This window comes from Anser anser (genome assembly GCF_964211835.1).
Source record: "Anser anser genome assembly, chromosome: 1".
NCBI classification, from domain to species: domain Eukaryota; kingdom Metazoa; phylum Chordata; class Aves; order Anseriformes; family Anatidae; genus Anser; species Anser anser.
Window position 1 is genome coordinate 25357418 of NC_139720.1, and position 20048 is coordinate 25377465.

General features: G+C 38.0%; 1 protein-coding gene and 1 long non-coding RNA gene across 3 annotated transcripts in view; one reads left to right on the plus strand and one right to left on the minus strand.

Annotated features, from left to right (window-relative positions):
* Positions 1–20048, minus strand: part of KCND2 (potassium voltage-gated channel subfamily D member 2) — a 303297-nt gene that overhangs the window by 17909 nt on the left and 265340 nt on the right. For both annotated transcript variants that reach the window (XM_083830907.1, XM_083830906.1), the window contains exon 3: positions 2140–2302. In XM_083830907.1, the coding sequence (XP_083687033.1) occupies positions 2140–2302 (163 nt within the window). The remainder of the gene's footprint in view (positions 1–2139; positions 2303–20048) is intronic.
* On the plus strand, positions 800–19995 carry LOC310897387. The gene is made up of 2 exons (XR_014582271.1): positions 800–1469; positions 18993–19995. It is a non-coding gene; the product is annotated as an uncharacterized lncRNA (long non-coding RNA).

The following is a 20048-nucleotide window of genomic DNA, read 5'->3' on the forward strand; positions in this document are numbered from 1 at the left end:
GAATATTCTTATGCAAAGCTATACTTCATAGGTAAATATTGCTAAGCACGGACTATACTGTACCCAAGAAGTTCTTTTAGTTGACTTTTCTTTCAGTCCATCAGAGCAACAATCAGTTCATAACCTCTCAGTCATTTTAGAATGAGAGAAGAGATTAGCTTTGCAACAGGAGACATCAATAAAACACACACAGTGCTACATTAACCAGACCTCCAAGCCATTTTCTCCAAAGCAAGAAGGGAATAAACATGGTCAGAGTAAATCTCTCATCCTTACTGTTGGCATTATTCTCGGGAGCAGTGGGAAAGAGATTTTGCAGGATTGCCATTCATCACTCCATATTGCTGTTTGTGACAAACAATGAGCTCGCTGTTTTTCCAATGAGAAAAAGTCAGTTACTAAGCAGTTTCTATTCAGGAAGAGATTATAGGAAATATCAGCCAGTCTGCCCATCTGATTTTTGCAAGTTTCCCTCCTCCTCACTGGAAAGTGCAAATCAGACATAGAAAATTTTGTTTCACAATATACAGTAGGAGACTATGCCTATCTGAAGTAAGGCTGGTTGCTTCTGCAGTCATTATGAAAGCTCAGAATAAGCACATTGATTGCTGGGATCAAGTAGATCTCTTATCCATGACTGGAACAATGCTCTGAAGCACAGTAATGAAGCACTGCTGGTACAGACGGTTCTTTTACTCTTTACCAGTGTTACATAAACAGAATTGAAAAGTTCTCTACAAAAGCAATGTAGTGTAAAAGTGTTGTATTCTCTGAATTTTCCAGCTGTGGGAGAGGGGAATATACAGCTGGAACTAGCACATGGGAGAAAACACGATGTAAAAGGATGTGTGGAATTAGTAGGTAAGATCATTTAGCTCACCAAAGCAGTCTATATTTGAAAAAAAAATGTTTCCATGTGTCTCCAGCAAGAAAGGTATTACATTTCTAAAATACTCCTGTTTTCTGTTATTGACATTTTCCCCACCTGACAGAATTCTTACAATATATGGCCATTTAAAGGGTACAATATATTCAGCCCAGGCCTATGACTGACTTTCTTAGTAATGTACCTCAGTTTCTCATGATTCTAAGATATTCTGAGGATGGTACCATTATGTATATTTATTTCACTTTCTTTCTATGCAGGCATCAGTCAAAAAGGTAGCCAGACCGACCTAAACCTTTATTGTCTATATGAGGCAGCTGCAGCTTGTAGCAGCCTGTATTCCCCTGCTCTACATCCATACTCCACATCTGTCACCTGCCTGCACCCTTCTGTGGGCAGGGATCCTGCTCTCACTGGACCACACAGAACCTCTGAGCCTGCTGGGGATGTACATTTGCTGGAGTGTAGACAGAAGCACAGTTACCCTAATCATGAAGAGAGGCCATGGGACCACAAAAAAAGTCCAAATCCAAGACCCCTTGCATCCAGAGCCTTTTGACTGCAAGCAGCAGAGGAGCAGAAGGTAATAAATCTTGGCTCCCTTATCAGGGCTTCAGGTATCTATAGAGGCTGCATGAGATACTTTTCATCATGAGGTTGGGTGAAGTGGATTGGGACTATTAATTTGGTAGTGATATGGAAATGATGGTGATTACCCAAGTTTGGCTGCACATTTCCTGGTAAATAGTTCTTCCTGGCTCTTGACCTTGCTCACATGAGCCAGGGAGAAAAATATCTTGTCACAGAGCTAGTTAGTATTTTAGTGAGATCTTCAGTAAGTCAAGAAAGCTGGACAAAAAAAGACCTCCGCTTTGTCTTTTCCTGATTCAGCTCCTTTTCTGAAGCCTTTTAAGTAAAGTAGATCTAAAGAAACAAGGTCCCAAATAGTCAGATTCCCAAGAGAATGAACCTGGGAATTAAACACAAGGATTAGTGAAACTGACTGTTAAGATAGATATTAGAAGTAATGGTTAGGGATTTGTCTGTTTGTTTGATAAATGAAAATAAACGAAGCATGATTTTTAAAACTAAAAATAACACAGCATTTGCATCTGGAACCCTGGCTCAGCATGTAGTTTATACATTCAAGTCATATTCCTAAGAAATCATACTCACCTTGAGGATGCACAACATATAAAAAGACATAATTTATCTATTGTCAACAGCAAAAGAGGAAAAAAATAGTATCTCACCTTTTGTGCCCTGCGCTTGTCTGCACGTTGGTTCTGGTGGTAGATACGGCTGAAGTTGGAGACAATGACAGGGACTGGCAGAGCAATGACTAAGACCCCACTCAGGGAGCATATTGAACCAAAAATCTTGCCAGCTATTGTCTTCGGCACCATGTCACCATACCTGGATTAGAGAAGACAAAACCCTTAGTAAAGACAAAATCTCTTCTCAGTATTGAATTTCAAGATGAATTAATTGAACAATAGATTTTATTTGTCTTGCAAATCATACTTGATGCATATAAATATTTTATATACATATGCATAAATTACATAGCAAGCCCAGTGTTGTGCACACATATTTTTAATTTCAAGCTAATGTTAGGTATCTTGGCCATCAACCGCAGTCATCTATGTTTTACTTAATGTAGTACTCCCAAGCTGCCCCTATTGCAATGAGAACAGATCTGGCTGTGAAAAAATATTCAGCATCTAAGTCATGTTCTTAGTCTATTTGTTTGATAGAAGAACTCACTGCTTTCCAGTGATGAGATCCTAGGGAGACCACTTGATAAGTTAGATGTCAAGCTGAATAATCTATTGTCTCACTAAGTTGATATAGTACTTTCATTTTGGAAGGTAGAGCATTTTTGGAACAGGGTGCCCAGGAGATCATGGACTTTCAGTCCTTGGAGGTTTTCAAGACTTGGTTGATCAAAAGCATGTCTAACCTAATTTGTTGTTGTTGATAGGCCTTCTCTGAGTGAGATGCTGGACTATCTGAACTCCAGAAGTTCCTTCTAAGGTTTAAATATATATATATATTTTCTCTTAGCCAAAAGCAAACCCCACAAACTCAAACCACAAAGAAACAACCAAAGAAATTCTAACTGCAGATCTTGGCAATTCTTAGAATTACTAGGGCTTGAATTTACCACACTTCTTTATGATTTTTTTTTTTCCAGCAAGTAAATAGTGCTGCTGAGAAGTATGTAGAGGGATTCTGGTGACAGGTTATTAAGAGATATTGGCTATTTGCACTCTGTATTCTGCCATATTCTACAGGACAAGTATGCAATTACAAACTACAGAGTTTAATAAAGAGATATATTAGGTTCAAGTACCATTCTGTTTTTAACTGTGCTGTGTTTTAAGTTACTGTTAAGTATAGATTGCAGCAGGTAAATTTAATATGCTTGTGAACAGAGATATGGCACATTCTCTATTGTAAAGAAACAAGAAAAGGTAAGTAATAGAACTGCAGTGGGAACAGTGTTTAGAAAGTGCTATTGGAAAAACAAACAAACAAACAACAACAACAAACAAACAAACAACAACAACAAACAAACAAATACACCCCCCCCCCCCAAAAAAAAAAAAACTATCAGTTCAGCAGGAACTGGAAAGATAATAGAGAAGGTGTGTGTGTGTGTGTGTGGAGTCTTCAAATCACATGGTCTAAATTGTGCACCTAATAATGAGAAGGGGGGGATAAAGGGTTGAGGACATCATATCTATACATGGTTAGAGAACACTTTATAGCAATGAGAGCTCAGCATATGTCTGAAGGAGATTATGTATCACTTTGTAGATGAAGATAAATGGTTTGAATGTTGTAAGATAAGAGAAAGGTGTTTAACTCAATGATTCAAATAAGTGTTCATCCAGGCAGACATAATATAGATGACCAAGTCTTAGTTTATTGACCATGACTATATTGTGTAAAAGAAATATTTGGTTTCTTTATAAGGCATGCCCAAGTGTAAAATATTAACAGGAAAAAAAGTACGTTAATATTTGTACTAATAAAAAACTCACCACCTTAGAATTTGAATGCTGGTAATTGTTGATTTTATGACATGCAGAAGTGGATAAAAGGACATAATGTAATAGAATCCAATAGAATCTAAGTTATTAATATAGGTGGTCTCAATTACAGCATGTATAAAAATTAAAAAAACACTAGAGAGTTCAATCCCGTTAACATTTGCACCTCACAACATAAGTATTTTTGGAGCTTATCTTCCTAAACTGCCCAGAATCTCTCAGGGGTGATACATTCCCAACTGTTGGGCAGGGGAGTGGATAAAGGTCCCTTTGATGAATGGGATCCCTGGAACCCAACTAACCCCAGCAGTGGTGAGTGGAGGCACAGGACTGTCAATGGTGTGGGGCTGGAGGGGGCTGCCCAGCACCATCCTGTGAGCATTTGGTGGTGGGGGCAGTGGGTGACTTGAATCTTCTTTAGAGGAGGATGCCTAGGATCAGATTGCTCATAAATGTTATTGGTTTACAATAATTGTTACTGTTTTGCTTCATCTTTTAAATACGATCCAAGTATTCTCTGAAATTGAATCAAAATATATCAAGAGAAAGCTATTTAAAAGGCAGGATATATTTACACAAACCTGACGCAACCAGAACTTGAAACGAAAAATTTACACACACCTAGTATTACTAGGACAGAACTATCAAACTAGATTACCAAACCTATATTTAGATACCTAAAATTATCACTTGAAATGTGAAATTGCAGAACCTTCATAAGGCTACATTGTCACCAATGGCTTCTGTGGACTGAAGGCATTTCTGGGTCTAATTAATTTGGTTTGAAGTTGCTCGGAGATATATCATCCTGCTGATAGTGTGACACTATAATTATATGAATTAACCACAGACTGATGTTTTAGGGTTGGTGACAGGAACATTAGCAGATCCATGTCTAACATTTCAGTGTTTATGTGTAACCTATCTAGTGACATAAAGGGCTACCTTTTCATGGTATCTCAATGTTATGGAATGAAATAAAAAAAATAGGATTTTTTAACATATGAAGGTATTTCACAATGTTTTTCTTGCCTACTGGGCAAAATGAAAGGTAGATGGATATATTGCCTATTTTGAAATAACTTCCTTTTGCTTTTTTTTCTTTTTTTTCAGCTTGAATAAGTTGTACAACAGCTACATTTTCCAAATGTAACACTCTTTGTCCGTTCCTTGATGCTAATAATATCATTCACTTCATTAATGACTAACATAATTAGTTTTTCTCCTGCTGATAAACACTGTGTTTGAGATATTTAAATAAATTACAGTCAGAAAATATGACTGCCAAGAAATTACTTTACCTGAACACGGTAAGAAATATATTTGCTCACTGTTATGACAAAATGGAGTTTTTACTACATTTACACTGGTTAGACTTGGTCTCCTTTGGGACAGTGACACAGATCTTAGTCTAGTGTAGACATGACTAGAATTGTTAATGAAGTTCCTTCTGCTGGTTAAACACTACCTTTAGTTATACTTCATATATCAGTGAATATCATCAACGGAAGCAGATGACATAAAATGAAGGGAAAATATCTCCCTACAAGCAATCTGTAATTGCTTTATTCCTTGGAAAGTCTAAACTAAAAAATAACTCAATTTTCAAATGGCAGGGTAGCTTTGTGGTGTTTATATTCTGAAGTGGAAAAATCACACTTGATCCCTAAGACAAATTTTGATTTCTGCAACAAATCTGATCTCTTCAGTCATGGAAACACAACAAATATGGAATCTCATTAAACATTTTTCACACTTTTCAAAAGGGAACTATTTCAAGGTTTTATCTAGTGCTATCCTGCTTTTCTCCCTGCTATTCAGACTGTAAATGCAAACATATTCTCCTTTATGTTTTTTTTTTTTTTTTCCCCCTCTTAGTTTCAGTCTCTTTATAGCTTTGTATATAGCCTGTTCCACATATATCTATTATTGTGGGCAAAGCTCTAGTCAGTTTTGGGCATTTATGATTTCTGCTGACAGTCTAATTTTGCAACATCAAAAGTGTCATCACAATATTTTATGCCTTGGATGAGTGAAGAAAAAGAGACATTGTGTTTTATCCCTGTTATCAATCGGGGATGTTCTACTTCATTTAGCAAAAAGGGAAGTGAAAAGGATGCGACAAACTAGATGTGTCAGTCAAGTTTTATCAAATCACAAGTCAGAAACTATATGATCAAACTAATGCCTTGGTTTTACTGGACGTAGTCCAGACAGGTCAGACATGTGCTACTTCTTTGGTTCATGGCTATCTGTTCACTAAGTGACATAGTACATGGATGGATTTAAAGGCATGCGCTTTTGTCTCAGTTGTTTGTATTCAGCAGGTAGTAGACAACTTCTGCTTATTTGACTCCTTATTGCAAGGGAAGACAGTAAGGAAGTCTATTTGTTTATTTTGAAAACAAATACTGAATCATTCAGAGTATTGATCTGAGCAACATGGATATGTTTCTTATAGCTTTGCATGACAAATCTGGGGGCTTGAATTGCAGACTGAACCACACACAAATGGGTGAGCTGTTGTAGGAACCTGGGAAAAATGAATGTGTTTTGGTTTACAAATGACCATTCTGTACCTAAAGTGTTATCACAGCACAGCTAACCCTCAGACATCCACCAAATAAAGTGATACTGTTTTTCTGACTGTTGAGTAGAATATACCCAATGTTGCATATCCATAATTTAAGAAATCTTTGACAACAGAACCTGTATTTTTAGTATCATCAGCTACGTCTTATTTCTGAGTCTAATGAGGACTGTTTTCTGTTGGGTCCAAGACAAAAGATCTCATAAGTTAAAGTTCTGACATTACTGAAACAAACATACCTTTTAGGTATTTTTCCTTGATGTGAGCAGATAAGGTCTTTTCTTTAACAATCTCTATGTTATAGGAGTGACAATACTGCTTTTTTAAACTTCTATTCATTTGAACACATAAGTAATTTTTTTTTCAAGTGAAAAGTAAGTGTATTCTAGAAGGTAAAATAACATATCACAAGAATATAGCTATTTTTATGTAGTAACATTTTTATGTGTGTTTGAGAGATCAGAAATGCAAATTTGGAATAGTTTACTTTAGGCAGAAACATTCCCCCCTGGCTGATCTCAACAGAAAACTCTGAAATTGTAGGAAATGTATAGTAGGAATAAATCTAGGATGTCCGTTTTTAAGGAGATCAAATAATTTAGGCTGACACAAACAAATAAGGGAAAAAATTGTCAACGTTCAAAGAACCTAGATGCAGTAGCGTTTTCTGGCACTAGGGGGCATAAATGCCATTGAAATTAAATGGAAATGCAAATGCAAAAAAAAATAAATTAATGCACGTTACAAATACCTCTGCCCTGTCCTACCTCTTTCGAATTAATTTACATTCTTTTACAAACATTACATTGATTGAGGTCTGTTGTCTGCTCACATCATATTTGCTGAAGAGGGAAAGCTAGTAACATTTTTATTTTCAAACATGTAAAACATACCAGAAAATAATGGAGGTGTAAAAAATGAAAAGTCATTAAAATTAATTTGACACTATTTATTTTAAAAGAAAGTGAAATTATGGTCAAAGAGCAATGAAAATAATACAAAAATCTACGGAAACTAAAATCTATACAGAAGCTAGAATGGCGCATTTTTTCACCTGTGTAGTTGACGGCTGTGTTTCCCAGCGGATTTGGCATGTCAAGCAGGTAGAGTTCTGTTTTTTGGTACTGGAGGTGATTAACACAGTGCTGTGAATCTGACCTTTTTAATTTAGTCTAGCTGGTTTTCCCCCTGCTGTCTCCTCTTTCCAGATATAGTCCCTCACCCTCCATTTGCTTGGCTAGTCCAGGCAAGGTCAGTGTGGTGCCCACCTCAGTGGGGTGAGTTCCCCTCAGTGGGGAAGTGCCCTCTGGCTTTCCATTTTGGCTGATGACACCTTCCCCTTCTCTGGGACCACATGCAGAGCCCCAGAGGCTGCTCTGTAAGACTCTAAACTGCAATCACACAGCTGCTCATCAGCCCTTGTTTTTGGACAGCCAGCCACCCAGTCAGGCATGCAGTAATGTTCCAGCATTGGGGAGAAAGCAAGAAAACCAATTCCCAGCCTCTCTGACACTAACAATAATCATGATGAATCTGCAGCCTTACCTAGGTCTTAAAATAGCCTAATGATTTTGGAAAAGTAATTTCTAATAATACAAAATATTGCTGTTAGTGTGAGATGCAGAACATTATATGCATTATTCCAAATTTTATTCCAGCCTAGGGAGATTCTGTACAGAATCACAAATAATCTTTCTGGCTGCTTTTATTGCTGTGAAGGGCCCTCTGTTGCAATAGCCCTCTCTTCAACTCAGCAGTGACGGACGTGGTACCCTCTGGGGTCCATGAATGCTGCCGCAAGCACTGACCAGAATGATCATTCATGAATGATGAAGAGCACATCTGCTTCTCAAGAGCAGCAGTGCTCCCTGGGCTTTCCGGACCACAGGGCCAGAGTCGAACCTGCCTTGCCAGACAGTAACACATTACTGCCCCTGTACCTGTCTGAGTTATCAGTTTCTGAAATACAAGGTTTCCAGATTTTTTTAGTGTGCGCACGCGCCAGGGCTTTCATCCAAGAAACTTAAGCAGATTTCCAAGGTGGACAGGTGGACTTCAGTATTTAGAGGTCACAAAAAAAAGGAACTTTTGAATGTTAAAAAGTTAAGACTCGTTCATTAGAAACACTTCTGAATTATTGCAGTCAAAGCAGAGATTCAGATGACCAAATTCCTTATGCTTACCAGGAAATACTAATATGGGAAGATTAAAAAAATGTTTTTATGTTTCTTTTTTGTCATGTCACCTTCAATCCATAGGAGAAGCTAATATCCTAACTGCTCCTGAGCTGCTGCAAAGCACTATAGAAGTATGATATCTGCTTAAAGTTGTATGGTGTCTATTTAAATAACCAGGGCTAAAGCTCAGCCGACCTTCAACTGTGTCACACTTGCACAGATATGCTACTGAGGTGTGGGATTTTTGTTGTTGTTTTATATTTTTCCCCAGTTGTCAGAGGCAAAAATAAACATACGTCTTTGTTGTTGTTGAAAAAGAGAATATTTTTGAATGGATCAGACACTCTTCATGAATAAGAAGAGTAACACAGCAGAAAAAATATTCTTGATGCAAAATTTTCAACCTGCCCTTCCTAGTACTACCAAAATCACTGTGATTCCCACAATGTGCTGGCCATTATTGAAACTCATAGGTGAAAATGGGTCTTTTTCAGAGTTTGCAGGCAAAGCCTGTCCTCACACAACCTGCTTTGTAACAGGCTTCTGTAGGAAGGACAGTTGCTCTTGCCCTCCCATGTCCACTTGGAAGCACTGAGTGCCCAAGCCCTCTCCTGCCAAATGGTGACATGAGACTGCAGCAACTGCAACTGAGGGTCTCCGCACACCGAGGAAAGCATTGGCTTGTGCTTTTAAGCACTTTTTTAGCCTTTTTTGTCTGTTTGTTTAAATGGTGTAACATCACAACCCATAATGGAGTACCTCAGAGTTGGAGGTTCCAGCACCAGCTCCTGTGATGGAGATGCTTATACGATGAGAGATCTGCCATGTATTTGGTGGGATTTCATGCTTAGTACAGCTTAGTACAGTTCTACATACAGAGGACTGTATGTCAGCAATAATATTCATCAGATAGTTTGCCACACTCTCCCTCAGAAAGGACAGACTGATTAAACCTTGCTTTTGTGGTACCATGGACATGTGAATAAACAGATCTTTGCCAACTTGCTTCACAGACAGACTCTTAGGACTATACAGATAATCTTAGATAGGGAGCAGATATCAGTTAAGCATTTTAACATTAAAACCAATTGGAAAAATGCCATCAGTGAAGAAAAGAAACTATCCATTCTGAGAGTAGAAAAAGAAGTGCAACACATAAGGCAATATTATAGAGATGTCAGATTATATCTGACAATTGCAAAATGGTGTCTTTGTCTAAGGAGGGTGCTTTAAATTGTTATGAAGCTGTTCCCTAGAGCTTCCAAGCTGCTTGGTGACTAAATGCTGGCAAGTTGACACTAATTAGTCATTTATTTCAACATTACATGCTACAACTGATAATTTAAAATGCTACTGGTAATAAGTTTAAGTGGAATTTCTAAATAAGCATTTAAACTGTGTTGCCTTAAGGATTCAACCTGTACATTTACAATTTTAAAAGTATCTAAACTGTAGTTTAGGAGCGAATTCTGTTTTTAAAACACCACTGTATGTGAATGTAAAATGATCCAGGGCTAGATTTAGAAGAATAAGATAAAACTAACTCTCTCTTTTTTTTTTTTTTTTTTCAGTTAAGAGAGTGTAGTGGAGAGGAAGAGGTAAATAAACAATGTCTTCATTTCTTAAAATTATCTATAGTCCTGCAAATACTATATCTAATTAACATGAATTTCAGTTATTACTTTGCTGTATTAGTTCAGAATTTCAGGTCTTTGAGATACCATAGTGATAAGCAGAGAATAAATGCTTTGCTGTATAATTATTCATAAGATGGTACAAATGATTACAGGAAGAATATACTGTCACTCAGATACTTTGCATTTTCTGGGGTCTGTAGACATTCCTTTTTTTTTTTTTTTTTTCAGTCTATTTTGTGTGAAACCAACAGTAACTCAAAGGAAAAAAATAATTGACAATTTGATCTTCGCTCCTGCAATTCTGACTTACTTCCCTAAAATAAAATATTCCAAGGTCTTTGCTCTTAAAATCAGTGACATAGTATGTATTTAGTCAGGACTCAATTTTTCAATAGTTCTTTTTTCAGTGCATGTACCCACACACAAACACATATACATAGAATAAACTGGCCAACTTTGTCAAAGTTCAGAAAAGAACCAAAAAATACCAGTAACAAGCCAGATCAAAGCTTTGTCTAGACTCGTATTTGAGTCTCCAACATTTAACCTTGAACAAACAAACTTATACGGAAAAAATAGGGTAAATATACATGATAATATCCCTGAATGCTCTTCCAACCTCCAACCTTTTACAGCTCTGGTACTTGAGTAATTTGCAATTTCTTTGTAGTTAGTGCTTAATGCATTACATTTGCATAGGCTTTATTTTTTTCCATTTAATACACACACATTTTTAGCATTTGCAACATTGGCAGTTCCTTGGTCTGCTATGCGCGGTCTCCTTTAGACTCTTCTGACTGCGGTTCCTTGCTCCATATGAAGCTCCCAACAAGGTCCTTGTATTTGAAAAAGCAGCTGGTGTGTGATCTCCAGCCACCCTGCTCCTGTTACTTGTGGTTTCTTACTATTTTCCTTATCTCTTTTCGAGACTGACAAGTCCTACTCTGCCCATACAGAATCTACTCCCTGTATTTGATCATACCTTCTGCCCTTTTCTTCTCCAATTCTTTTGTATTATTTACGAGAAAAGAGGACCAGAACTGCACATGGTATTCAAAGTAGTACAGACAAGTTCAGAATAGCTTATTTTTCTGATGCCAGCTTGGACAATAAGTTATTATTATTCACAACATTAATATGTGATTTCTCATCCTTGTTATTTCTCTGTACAAATCTTATTATTGGTGGGGCTGGTAATATTTGTCTTACATCCTAGATCTCTATCACTGACAGAGAAAACAGAGCTGTTAGACTTCTGGCACAGCATGGGAGTTTTGACGACTGTTGTGACAAAATTTTTACAAAATGATCATTGAAACGATATAGCTTACACAGCACCCATGCTACCCAGAGAAAGAAAATGCACTCTTAGATCCGTACCAACACTTAGGTTAACAGAAATACACCTTTGTCCTCTGAATACATTTTTTTTTCTTTATTCTTTCTGAAAATCCTTTCTTGGAAGAAGAGAACTACAAAGGAATACAAAGTTAAGAGGCAGTATTTTATACGTCATAGGGAAATAGAAACCAGGACGAATGCACACCAGGCTCAGATACACAGCATTTAAAGTAAATTGATACAAATACAATGGAGTAGTTTCCTGCAGTTCCTACTTAAGCCATTAACATGAACAATATCAGAACATAAAAATCTCTGTCTTCAAAAGTACCACCGTCTCTAGCCACTCTTTACATTAAAGATTAGGGATGAATGATGGGCAATGCCTTCTAGTGACGATCTGGCCATAGCACCTAGTAAAGACTGAATAAAGAACCCATACTACAAGCAGTAAACCAGAGCAATGTGGACTTCACTGACAACACCAACTTGTCTGTAAAGAGTCCAGTTCCAGGCTCCATTAGTTCCCAGCAGGACAGTCTATGGCTTAACACATCCTCCCTGGGAAATGATTTCAAAGGCAGCTGCTAAATATCTTCTACCTAGCCTAGGTTCATGGATGCTCACTGTTCCCTCAGACACTTCAGAAGACTTAAAAAAAAAAAAAAAAAAAAAAAAGGCGTTTTATTCTTCAGTTTAGTAAATTTTTCAGCATAGTGAATAAAATCAGAATTGTGTCATGAAATATGGACTTAGGTTCCTATTCAAATGGAATGTTTCTGAAGCCCGAGGGTATGTTTTGATATGCTGTCTTGCCTCAGCAGAGGTGAGTGAGAATTTTCCTATTAGTGTTGTGATTAGGTACAATCTGGGTCCAGTGCTCTTGTTTCATCCCAGAAATACTGCTGAAAATGTTATGTAATTAATTTCTCCTACAGATTTTCTTTCAGATGCAATACTTATGTTAAATAGCAGCAAAGTCAAAACAAAGCATTGATCTGCCAATCCATTCCTAAATTTCTCTTGAGTATATATTAGCCATCAGGTCAGACTGCGCCAAGTATAAATCACATTAACACTAGAAATGCACTGTGGAAGTCTGCAAGGACAGCCATGCGTCTCTTTTTTTGTGACAGCTACTGGGCACAGCACAGAGATCAGTGAGCTGATTTCACTTAGCAATCAAATCCAGCTGCTTCTACGCTCAGGTGAAACTCTGAGTGAAGCAACAGTGGGCTTAGCCACTGCTACCATTAGTGCTGTTCAGTGCTCTAATGAGCAGACCAAGATCTAGAGACGATTCCCACTAAATCCGTTACTCCTTGTGATGCTTTTTTCAGCAAAGTACTAGAAGTACCCAGTCTGCTTTACAGGCCTGTTGTCACCCTTTCGTGTGCCTTGTAACATAAAAACATTCTAGCTTAACTTCTACATATTTAATCCTACTAGATAAAGTTGGAGTTTAATACATTAAAAATAATGAAGGCAAAAATACTTTTAAAGTGTTCTTGAGATAATAAACAGAATTATTTTCTTGTCTTTCAAAGCAACAACAAAAAAAAATCAGAATTCCCTTTCCTTCTTGTTACTTGTTTTATCTCAGATTTTCATCATTTGAAAACAGTCTATTGCATCATGCTCAGCACTGGCTAGCACAACCACCAATGGACCACTATTATTTTTTACAATCCTTCAGGCAAAGATGAAAAACACAAAATAGCTTGTGCCAGGATTACACTGCTACTGACCTAAGTCTCTAGGGATCTCTGTCAAATATTGATTATTTCAGTTAATTTTTCTCTAATGCTAACACTAAATCTGTTAAATCCAGATTGAAAACTACTCTAGTATAGTTTTATGCACACACACATACGTACAATACTTGGATAAGACTAAGAACTTTCCCTTTAAGGTAGTAATAATGTCTTTGTACAGCTTTTGTGCACTAGAAGATTTATCACAGTCCAAGATTTTAGTGTCCCTTTCAGGCAAATATTCAGGAGAGTAATTTTATTCTGAGAACCTCTACTGTTATTTCTCCTCTGAAATTCAGCTCTCATCATTTTTGTGACAATTTTATAATCACAGAATGGATGAGGTTGGAAGGGACCTCTGAAGATCATCTAGTCCAACCCCCCTGCTGAGCAGGGTCACCTAGAGCACGTTGCACAGGATGGCATCCAGGTGGGTTTTGAATATCTCCAGAGAAGGAGATTCCACAAGCTACCTGGGCAACCTCTGCCAGTGCTCTGCCACCCTCACAGCAAAGAAGTGCCCTCTTATATTCAGCCAGAACCACCTGTGCTTCAGTTTGTGCCTGTTGCCTCTCATCCTGTTGCTGGGCACAACTGAAAAGAGACTGGCTTTATCCTCTTGACAGCCTCCCCTCAGATATTTATACACATTGATGAGTTTTCCCGTCAGTCTTCTCTTTTCCAGGCCAAATGGGCCCAGTTCTCTCAGGCTGTCCTCATACAACAAGTGCTCCAGTCCTCTAATCATCTTAGTAGCCCTCACCAGGGCTGAGTAGAAGGGGACAATCACCTCACCTGACCTGCTGGCAACACTCTTCCTAATGCACCCCAGGATACCATTGGCCTTCTTGGCCACAAGGGTACATTGCTGGCTCATGGTCAGCCTGCTGTCCACTAGGACTTCAGGTCTCTCTCTACAGAACTCTTCTCCAGCAGGTCAACCCTCAGCCTGTACTGTTCATGCCTTACCATTTAAAATATATTTCAGGAAACACATCAGTGAAAGTTTCTAGATTTAACAGCACATTTGCTATTTTTTTTTCTGTTGGTCTAATCGTCTTTTCATTCTTTTCCAATTTTCAGGGATTTTCAAGCTTGCTCAGATAAGTCCAGGAAAAACGAAACAACTGACGTACTTCAAGTCTTGGAAAATAAAAGCAAAAGCCCCCAGAGTTCACTCAAGGCTCTTAACAACTCAGCTTTTTATCAGTGCTAAGTGCTAAGTCCCGTCCTGTCCCGTCCCGTCCCGTCCTGTCCCTTCCCTAAACCTTGAAAAAAGGAGGGAATGCTACAGCATTCAATCCTCTTAAATTTTCCTGGCAGAGTAATTTGTTTCAGCCGAGCATAGTTATCTCTTTTCTTGCAAAGAAACCAAAAGCCTGTGTGAGCTACTCACTATGTGAACAGCTTAACCCTCACCCTCCCACCTGCCATGCACTAACTTGGCAAGCTGTAAAAGCCTGGCATTACATAGTTTAAATAGGAAAATTTGCATTTATTACACATGAGACATTTTGAATCAATAGTTAGTCCTCCATCAGATTGTGCAGGTGTCAACTTTGTCAATGAATGCTTCACCACTGGTTTTGAGTCTTGACATGACTTTTAAAGGATAATATTGTATGTGGAAAAGTAGTAGCATGGTACAAACGGTGGAAATGTGTTTATCTACCTCTGTCAATTCTGATAATGCATTTTGTAATGTGACCTCTTATGTGCTAGTAATTGGACGCAAGCCACCAAGAATCTCTAAACATTAGCAAACTGCAATGACATGACAATGACTTTCTGCCACTACTAACCCCATTCTCATTTCAGTTCATGTCCCGTAACCGAAAGGTTCTGTATCTTGCTACCAATCCTCTTGGTTATTCAGGCATAATACTTCATGATACTGACCTCTACTATTCTTTTCATAAGTAGCAAATAAATATATTTTCGATGTGTATGAGAAAATGTCTCCCTCTCCGTTGTGTATAATGTTTAAAAACATCGTGCCAAAGCCCTTCCAAAATCACACTTTTTAGAGACTGCTGATAACCCTTGAGTTTTCGTGTGGATCCCTCAGAAATGGAGCTTCTGGACTATCACGCATCCTTTCTATAGTGTTTTTACACTTTACTTTGTAAAGTTTCGGTGTTCATTAAACATATCAGAATCTTTATGGAGAGTTTGGCAACTACTCAGTAGTAAAACCTAGCGCTTGGGAAAATTGTGTGAGACTTCTCTGACTGGAGAGATGAATGTAGGTGCTCCATGCACGTGCTCCAGAAATCATGTTGGAGATGGATTTTTCCCAATCATTTCCTGTGCAGCACATATTTCACAAAATACCAAAATATTCAGAAAGCCAAGTCTGAAGTTTGGTGCTGTTTTAAATGTGCAATCAAACCACAGCTGCAAGAAGTTCTGTATAGTTTTTAACTAATGAATTTTTATTTTCAAATAATGACAGAGAAAATACTTTACCTGCCAATGAGTAAAGCTTTTGGAGACTGGAGCTTTCATGGATGGTCAAACTCTTAATGCAGAGAAGCTTTTTGATCCCAGCTCTCCAATGTGGTTTGCAATAAACATCAAGGCTTAAATTTAGAGTTAGCACCTGCACATCTTTCTGTGGGTTTTGGAAGAAAAGTCTTACCCTATCCTCTCCCTTCTTCAGGTTTTGAAAGACAAATGTGTTTCACTTAAGATGATGGTTCAGTGTGTATTCACGGACAATGTAGCCCTCCTTGCAACATGGATTTAGATTCTGTGAGGGAATAAAAATTCAGTCCCACAGTACTATTTTGGCTTTTTTCCCACCAACTGGCTACACTGACCTTGCCCGGAGGGCAGACTCCATTTTTAGGCATCTAATTCTCTCGTCATTATTTGGCACAGCCCTTGTGTAAATCATTATGCCTAATAATTAGATACTGCAGTACTCAGGGTTGTGACACGAGACTTTCAGAATCATTAATATTGTGCCTCCACTGTAATTCTTTCCCCTTCCAAAGGCTGTGTGTCATGCTCAGACAAATGCTGTGGTATATCAGACATCAGAAGCACTGTAAAAGTTACCTTTCCAGTAATGATCTCTGTGCTGCAAATAAAGACTCCGGCTTATCCACTGAGCAATGAATTCCCCAGTGATATCTGAACATTTTGAACCTCACACAAGCTTTCTCCAATTTCTGCAAACCTTCAGAAACCCATTTTTAATTGAAAATGCTATAAAAGCAATATACTGCAGATCATTTATCTTGGTCTTGCAGGCTGCGTTTTTGGACCCCTTGATGTAAACAAAAACTAAGCAAGTAAAGCTACTCCTGACCAGCTCTCTGACCATAGCTGAAATATATTTCCTGAGCCAGTTACTAGCTTGACCTCAAGGCCCCATCATAAAAGAGTAACCTATCAATTTCTACCTGTCTCCGCTTCAAGTATAACTATATTCATTGTGTTCATTTTTTTGTTTGTTAAAATCAGTCAGGAGCTCTCAGCAATAACTGACAGCCCTTGTGCTTAATTTTGACTATGCCATTCACTGAAAATTTTGTCCTCGGATTTTAAATTTCTTCTCAACCTTTTGGTTCAAACTGTGTTTCTTTTATCTCTATAACAACAGGCACAATTTAATGAGGACTGCCAAACCCTCTCCTTTTCATGCATTTTAAATTAGTTTTGCTTCTCACTGAGTATAAATCTCTTTTTAGAGACCTTTATATAGCAACTCTTCTGTCCTTTTCTGCTGTTATGTTTGTTTGCAGGGTGTTGAACACCGATTTCCTTCCTTTTCTCCTTGACTTTCTTATTATGGGTACATTCTTGTTTGTGAACATATTATAACTGCACAGCTTTGGAGATGGAGCTGGCATCTGGAAGAGAGTCGATGCTGCAGTCCTGGTGCAAAATGATGATACACCTCAGAGCTTTGCTGTTCCATATAGTGGATTGGTAATTGCCCCCTGATTTTCAAATCTGTACAGAGTTATATGTCTAGGGAATGGATGAAGAAATGACCCACCGGCCTTGAGCTGTTATGTGGTTTGAGAGTCAGAGGAGTGACAGATATGGTTGAGTATCACTGCTGTGGATGTTGTACCATGCTACCTATATATACCTCCAGAAGTGACTTCTGTTCTCCTATGGGAAAAGACTGTTGCAATCTCATGATTGCAAGGACTCTTAAAACTGGCTTTTAGCACAGAGATTTAACATGCTGGGTCGTCATAGTTTGAAAAGTAGGGCTGTTCAAAATTTTTCAAGAATATTTTAAAGTGAAGTATAACTTCAGTTGAGGACCAGATTCTGGCCTCTCTCCACTTGCAACAACAATTTCACTTACTTCAGTAAGCTTCTTTTATGAGCATCTACTCTCAGCTTTGGGTGTCTGATTTTTGTACTATGGCTAGTAACTTATTTCTGATTGTGGAGGAGAACCCTATTGCCAGTGTTAATGTTGTTTCTTGTGATGATAAGGCACATTACTTCATAAGATAATTTGTATAATTCATATTGATTTATCCTCTACAAGAGACCACAGCATTTTCTCATATCCCTTTTCAGAATATACTCTCCTCTCACATTGGCACTGGTTCCTTGCACCCCACTTAACTCCATCCAATACTACACCGAAGGTTTTCCTAGGCCCTCTGCTGAGTCTCTCTTTTTAGTGCCTTGCTTTTCCCCACAGCTGTGTTTGCATCACTTTTCTTAAAGTAGGAAATTGTTTGGGAAAAAAGGGAGGATATAGGGGGCACAGAGTTTACTCCACTGCCACAGCCAAAATGCACAGCAGTGGGCCAAAGCATTCTTATCTTCTTTTTCATATCTACATTTAGGAATCCTTCTAGCACTACAAAACGGAAATAACAATAATTTCCACAGAAAAAGTAAAACCATTTCAAATATTTGATACTGCTCAGTCATATGGTCTTATTACTGTGACTCCCATCTTACGTGCTATCTTTTCTTCTAGGGCATTTTGGATCATCTCTCACCCTGCTGGTAAACTTAGACTGTGAGATCTCAGATTTGCTGTGCTGGAGGGCATAGATCAGTTCTGGGTGTTAGACATCTGAGAAGCCAATAAACCATTTTTCATTGCCTTCAAAGTAGGTCAAATTTGGTTGTAAATATTAGGAGAGTATTCCTTTCTTTTTACACAAAACTTTGCTATTACGAGACTATAAGTCAGATAATAGCAATTCAAGTCCTCTCTCCAGGCCTCCTTAATGTGCTCATCAGTATTAACTACTAAATTCATTTGCCTTAGGAGCCAGAAGATCCCTACTTTGTATTACCAACATTATGTCTTTAATAAGTAGTTGTGCAGGTATATCACTGGCCTGTGCCTGTTCAGGAGGAGTAGGAATGAATGGATAAAATGAATCACAGGAGATCAACGCTCACAAGAGACAAAATAGAAGATGAAATTAATAGATATTTCTTTGGAAATAAAGCAGAAATTCCTGTCTGTGCCAATAACCAAAACACAGCCGAGTAGTACTTTTTCATTCTGTTTTTATATTACTCCACTTTGCTTTTTGTCTCCTCTCCCCAGACTAAGAATATTCCGTCTGACTGGTGATCTTTGATCTTTTTCATAAGAACTACTGTCTAGTCATTCAATCTCAACTTTATAGGATCATGGCCTACAGCCTTTGGGATCTTGCTTTCATATAAATCTCGGCGTCACCAACATGAGGATAATCTCACAGAGAGAAGAACAGCGGGCATAAAGAGAAGAAAGAAGTGCCCATGGAAATGGTTGCTCAGGAATTATTATAAACTTATCTACGTGGACAGCCACATGTGCAGTCCTCCCATTTGCTGATTCAGTTCTATAAATGCTAGGTAAGAGAACCAAATAGATGTGTTTGTCACCTTTTCAAGACATTTACGAACTGAAGCTCTGTGCTGTGCTGGCATAGACTACACAGCAGGACTGTACTTCATCTCATCAGCCCAGAAGAGATGTGCAACCTAGCAGCTATTTATGTTTGCTACTCAGTGCTGCAGCTATCCCACAGGAAGAGGGGCACTGCTTCTACTCTGAGGAGAGGATGACCTTCAGTGGAAATATGGACCACATTTCAGGGTGTGGTTGTTGGTGACTGGAAGACAGTGGTCTTAGTGACTCAGCTCACCTGCACCCCTCGTCCTTCTAACATAATAATTATACAACAATATATATATAGTTGTATATATACAACTATTATATACATAAATATTATATGACTATTAAAATAAGCAAGCAAACAATCAATGTGTGAGAATGAAACTGTGATATCAAATTCTTGCTAGTACAAATATTCAGTGCAGTAAGAGGACTGTGACCTAAATAGTGCTGGAGAAACACTAAAGACAAACAAAATTGCATGACAGTCCAAGTAACTGATGCATTTTAGCTTGTAGCTAAGGGACTGAACAAATTTACTTAATCCTTAAAAAAAAAAAAAACCAACAACCAAACAAATAAACAAAACCCAAAAAAGTCAACAGTTAAAAAAAACTATGTAATATATTCCTTGAAAAATAAATCAGAATGTGATGTAAAACAAGAAGTATGATAAACACTGTTGTTCTTTCCAACAATCATTTGGACATGTCAGATGCA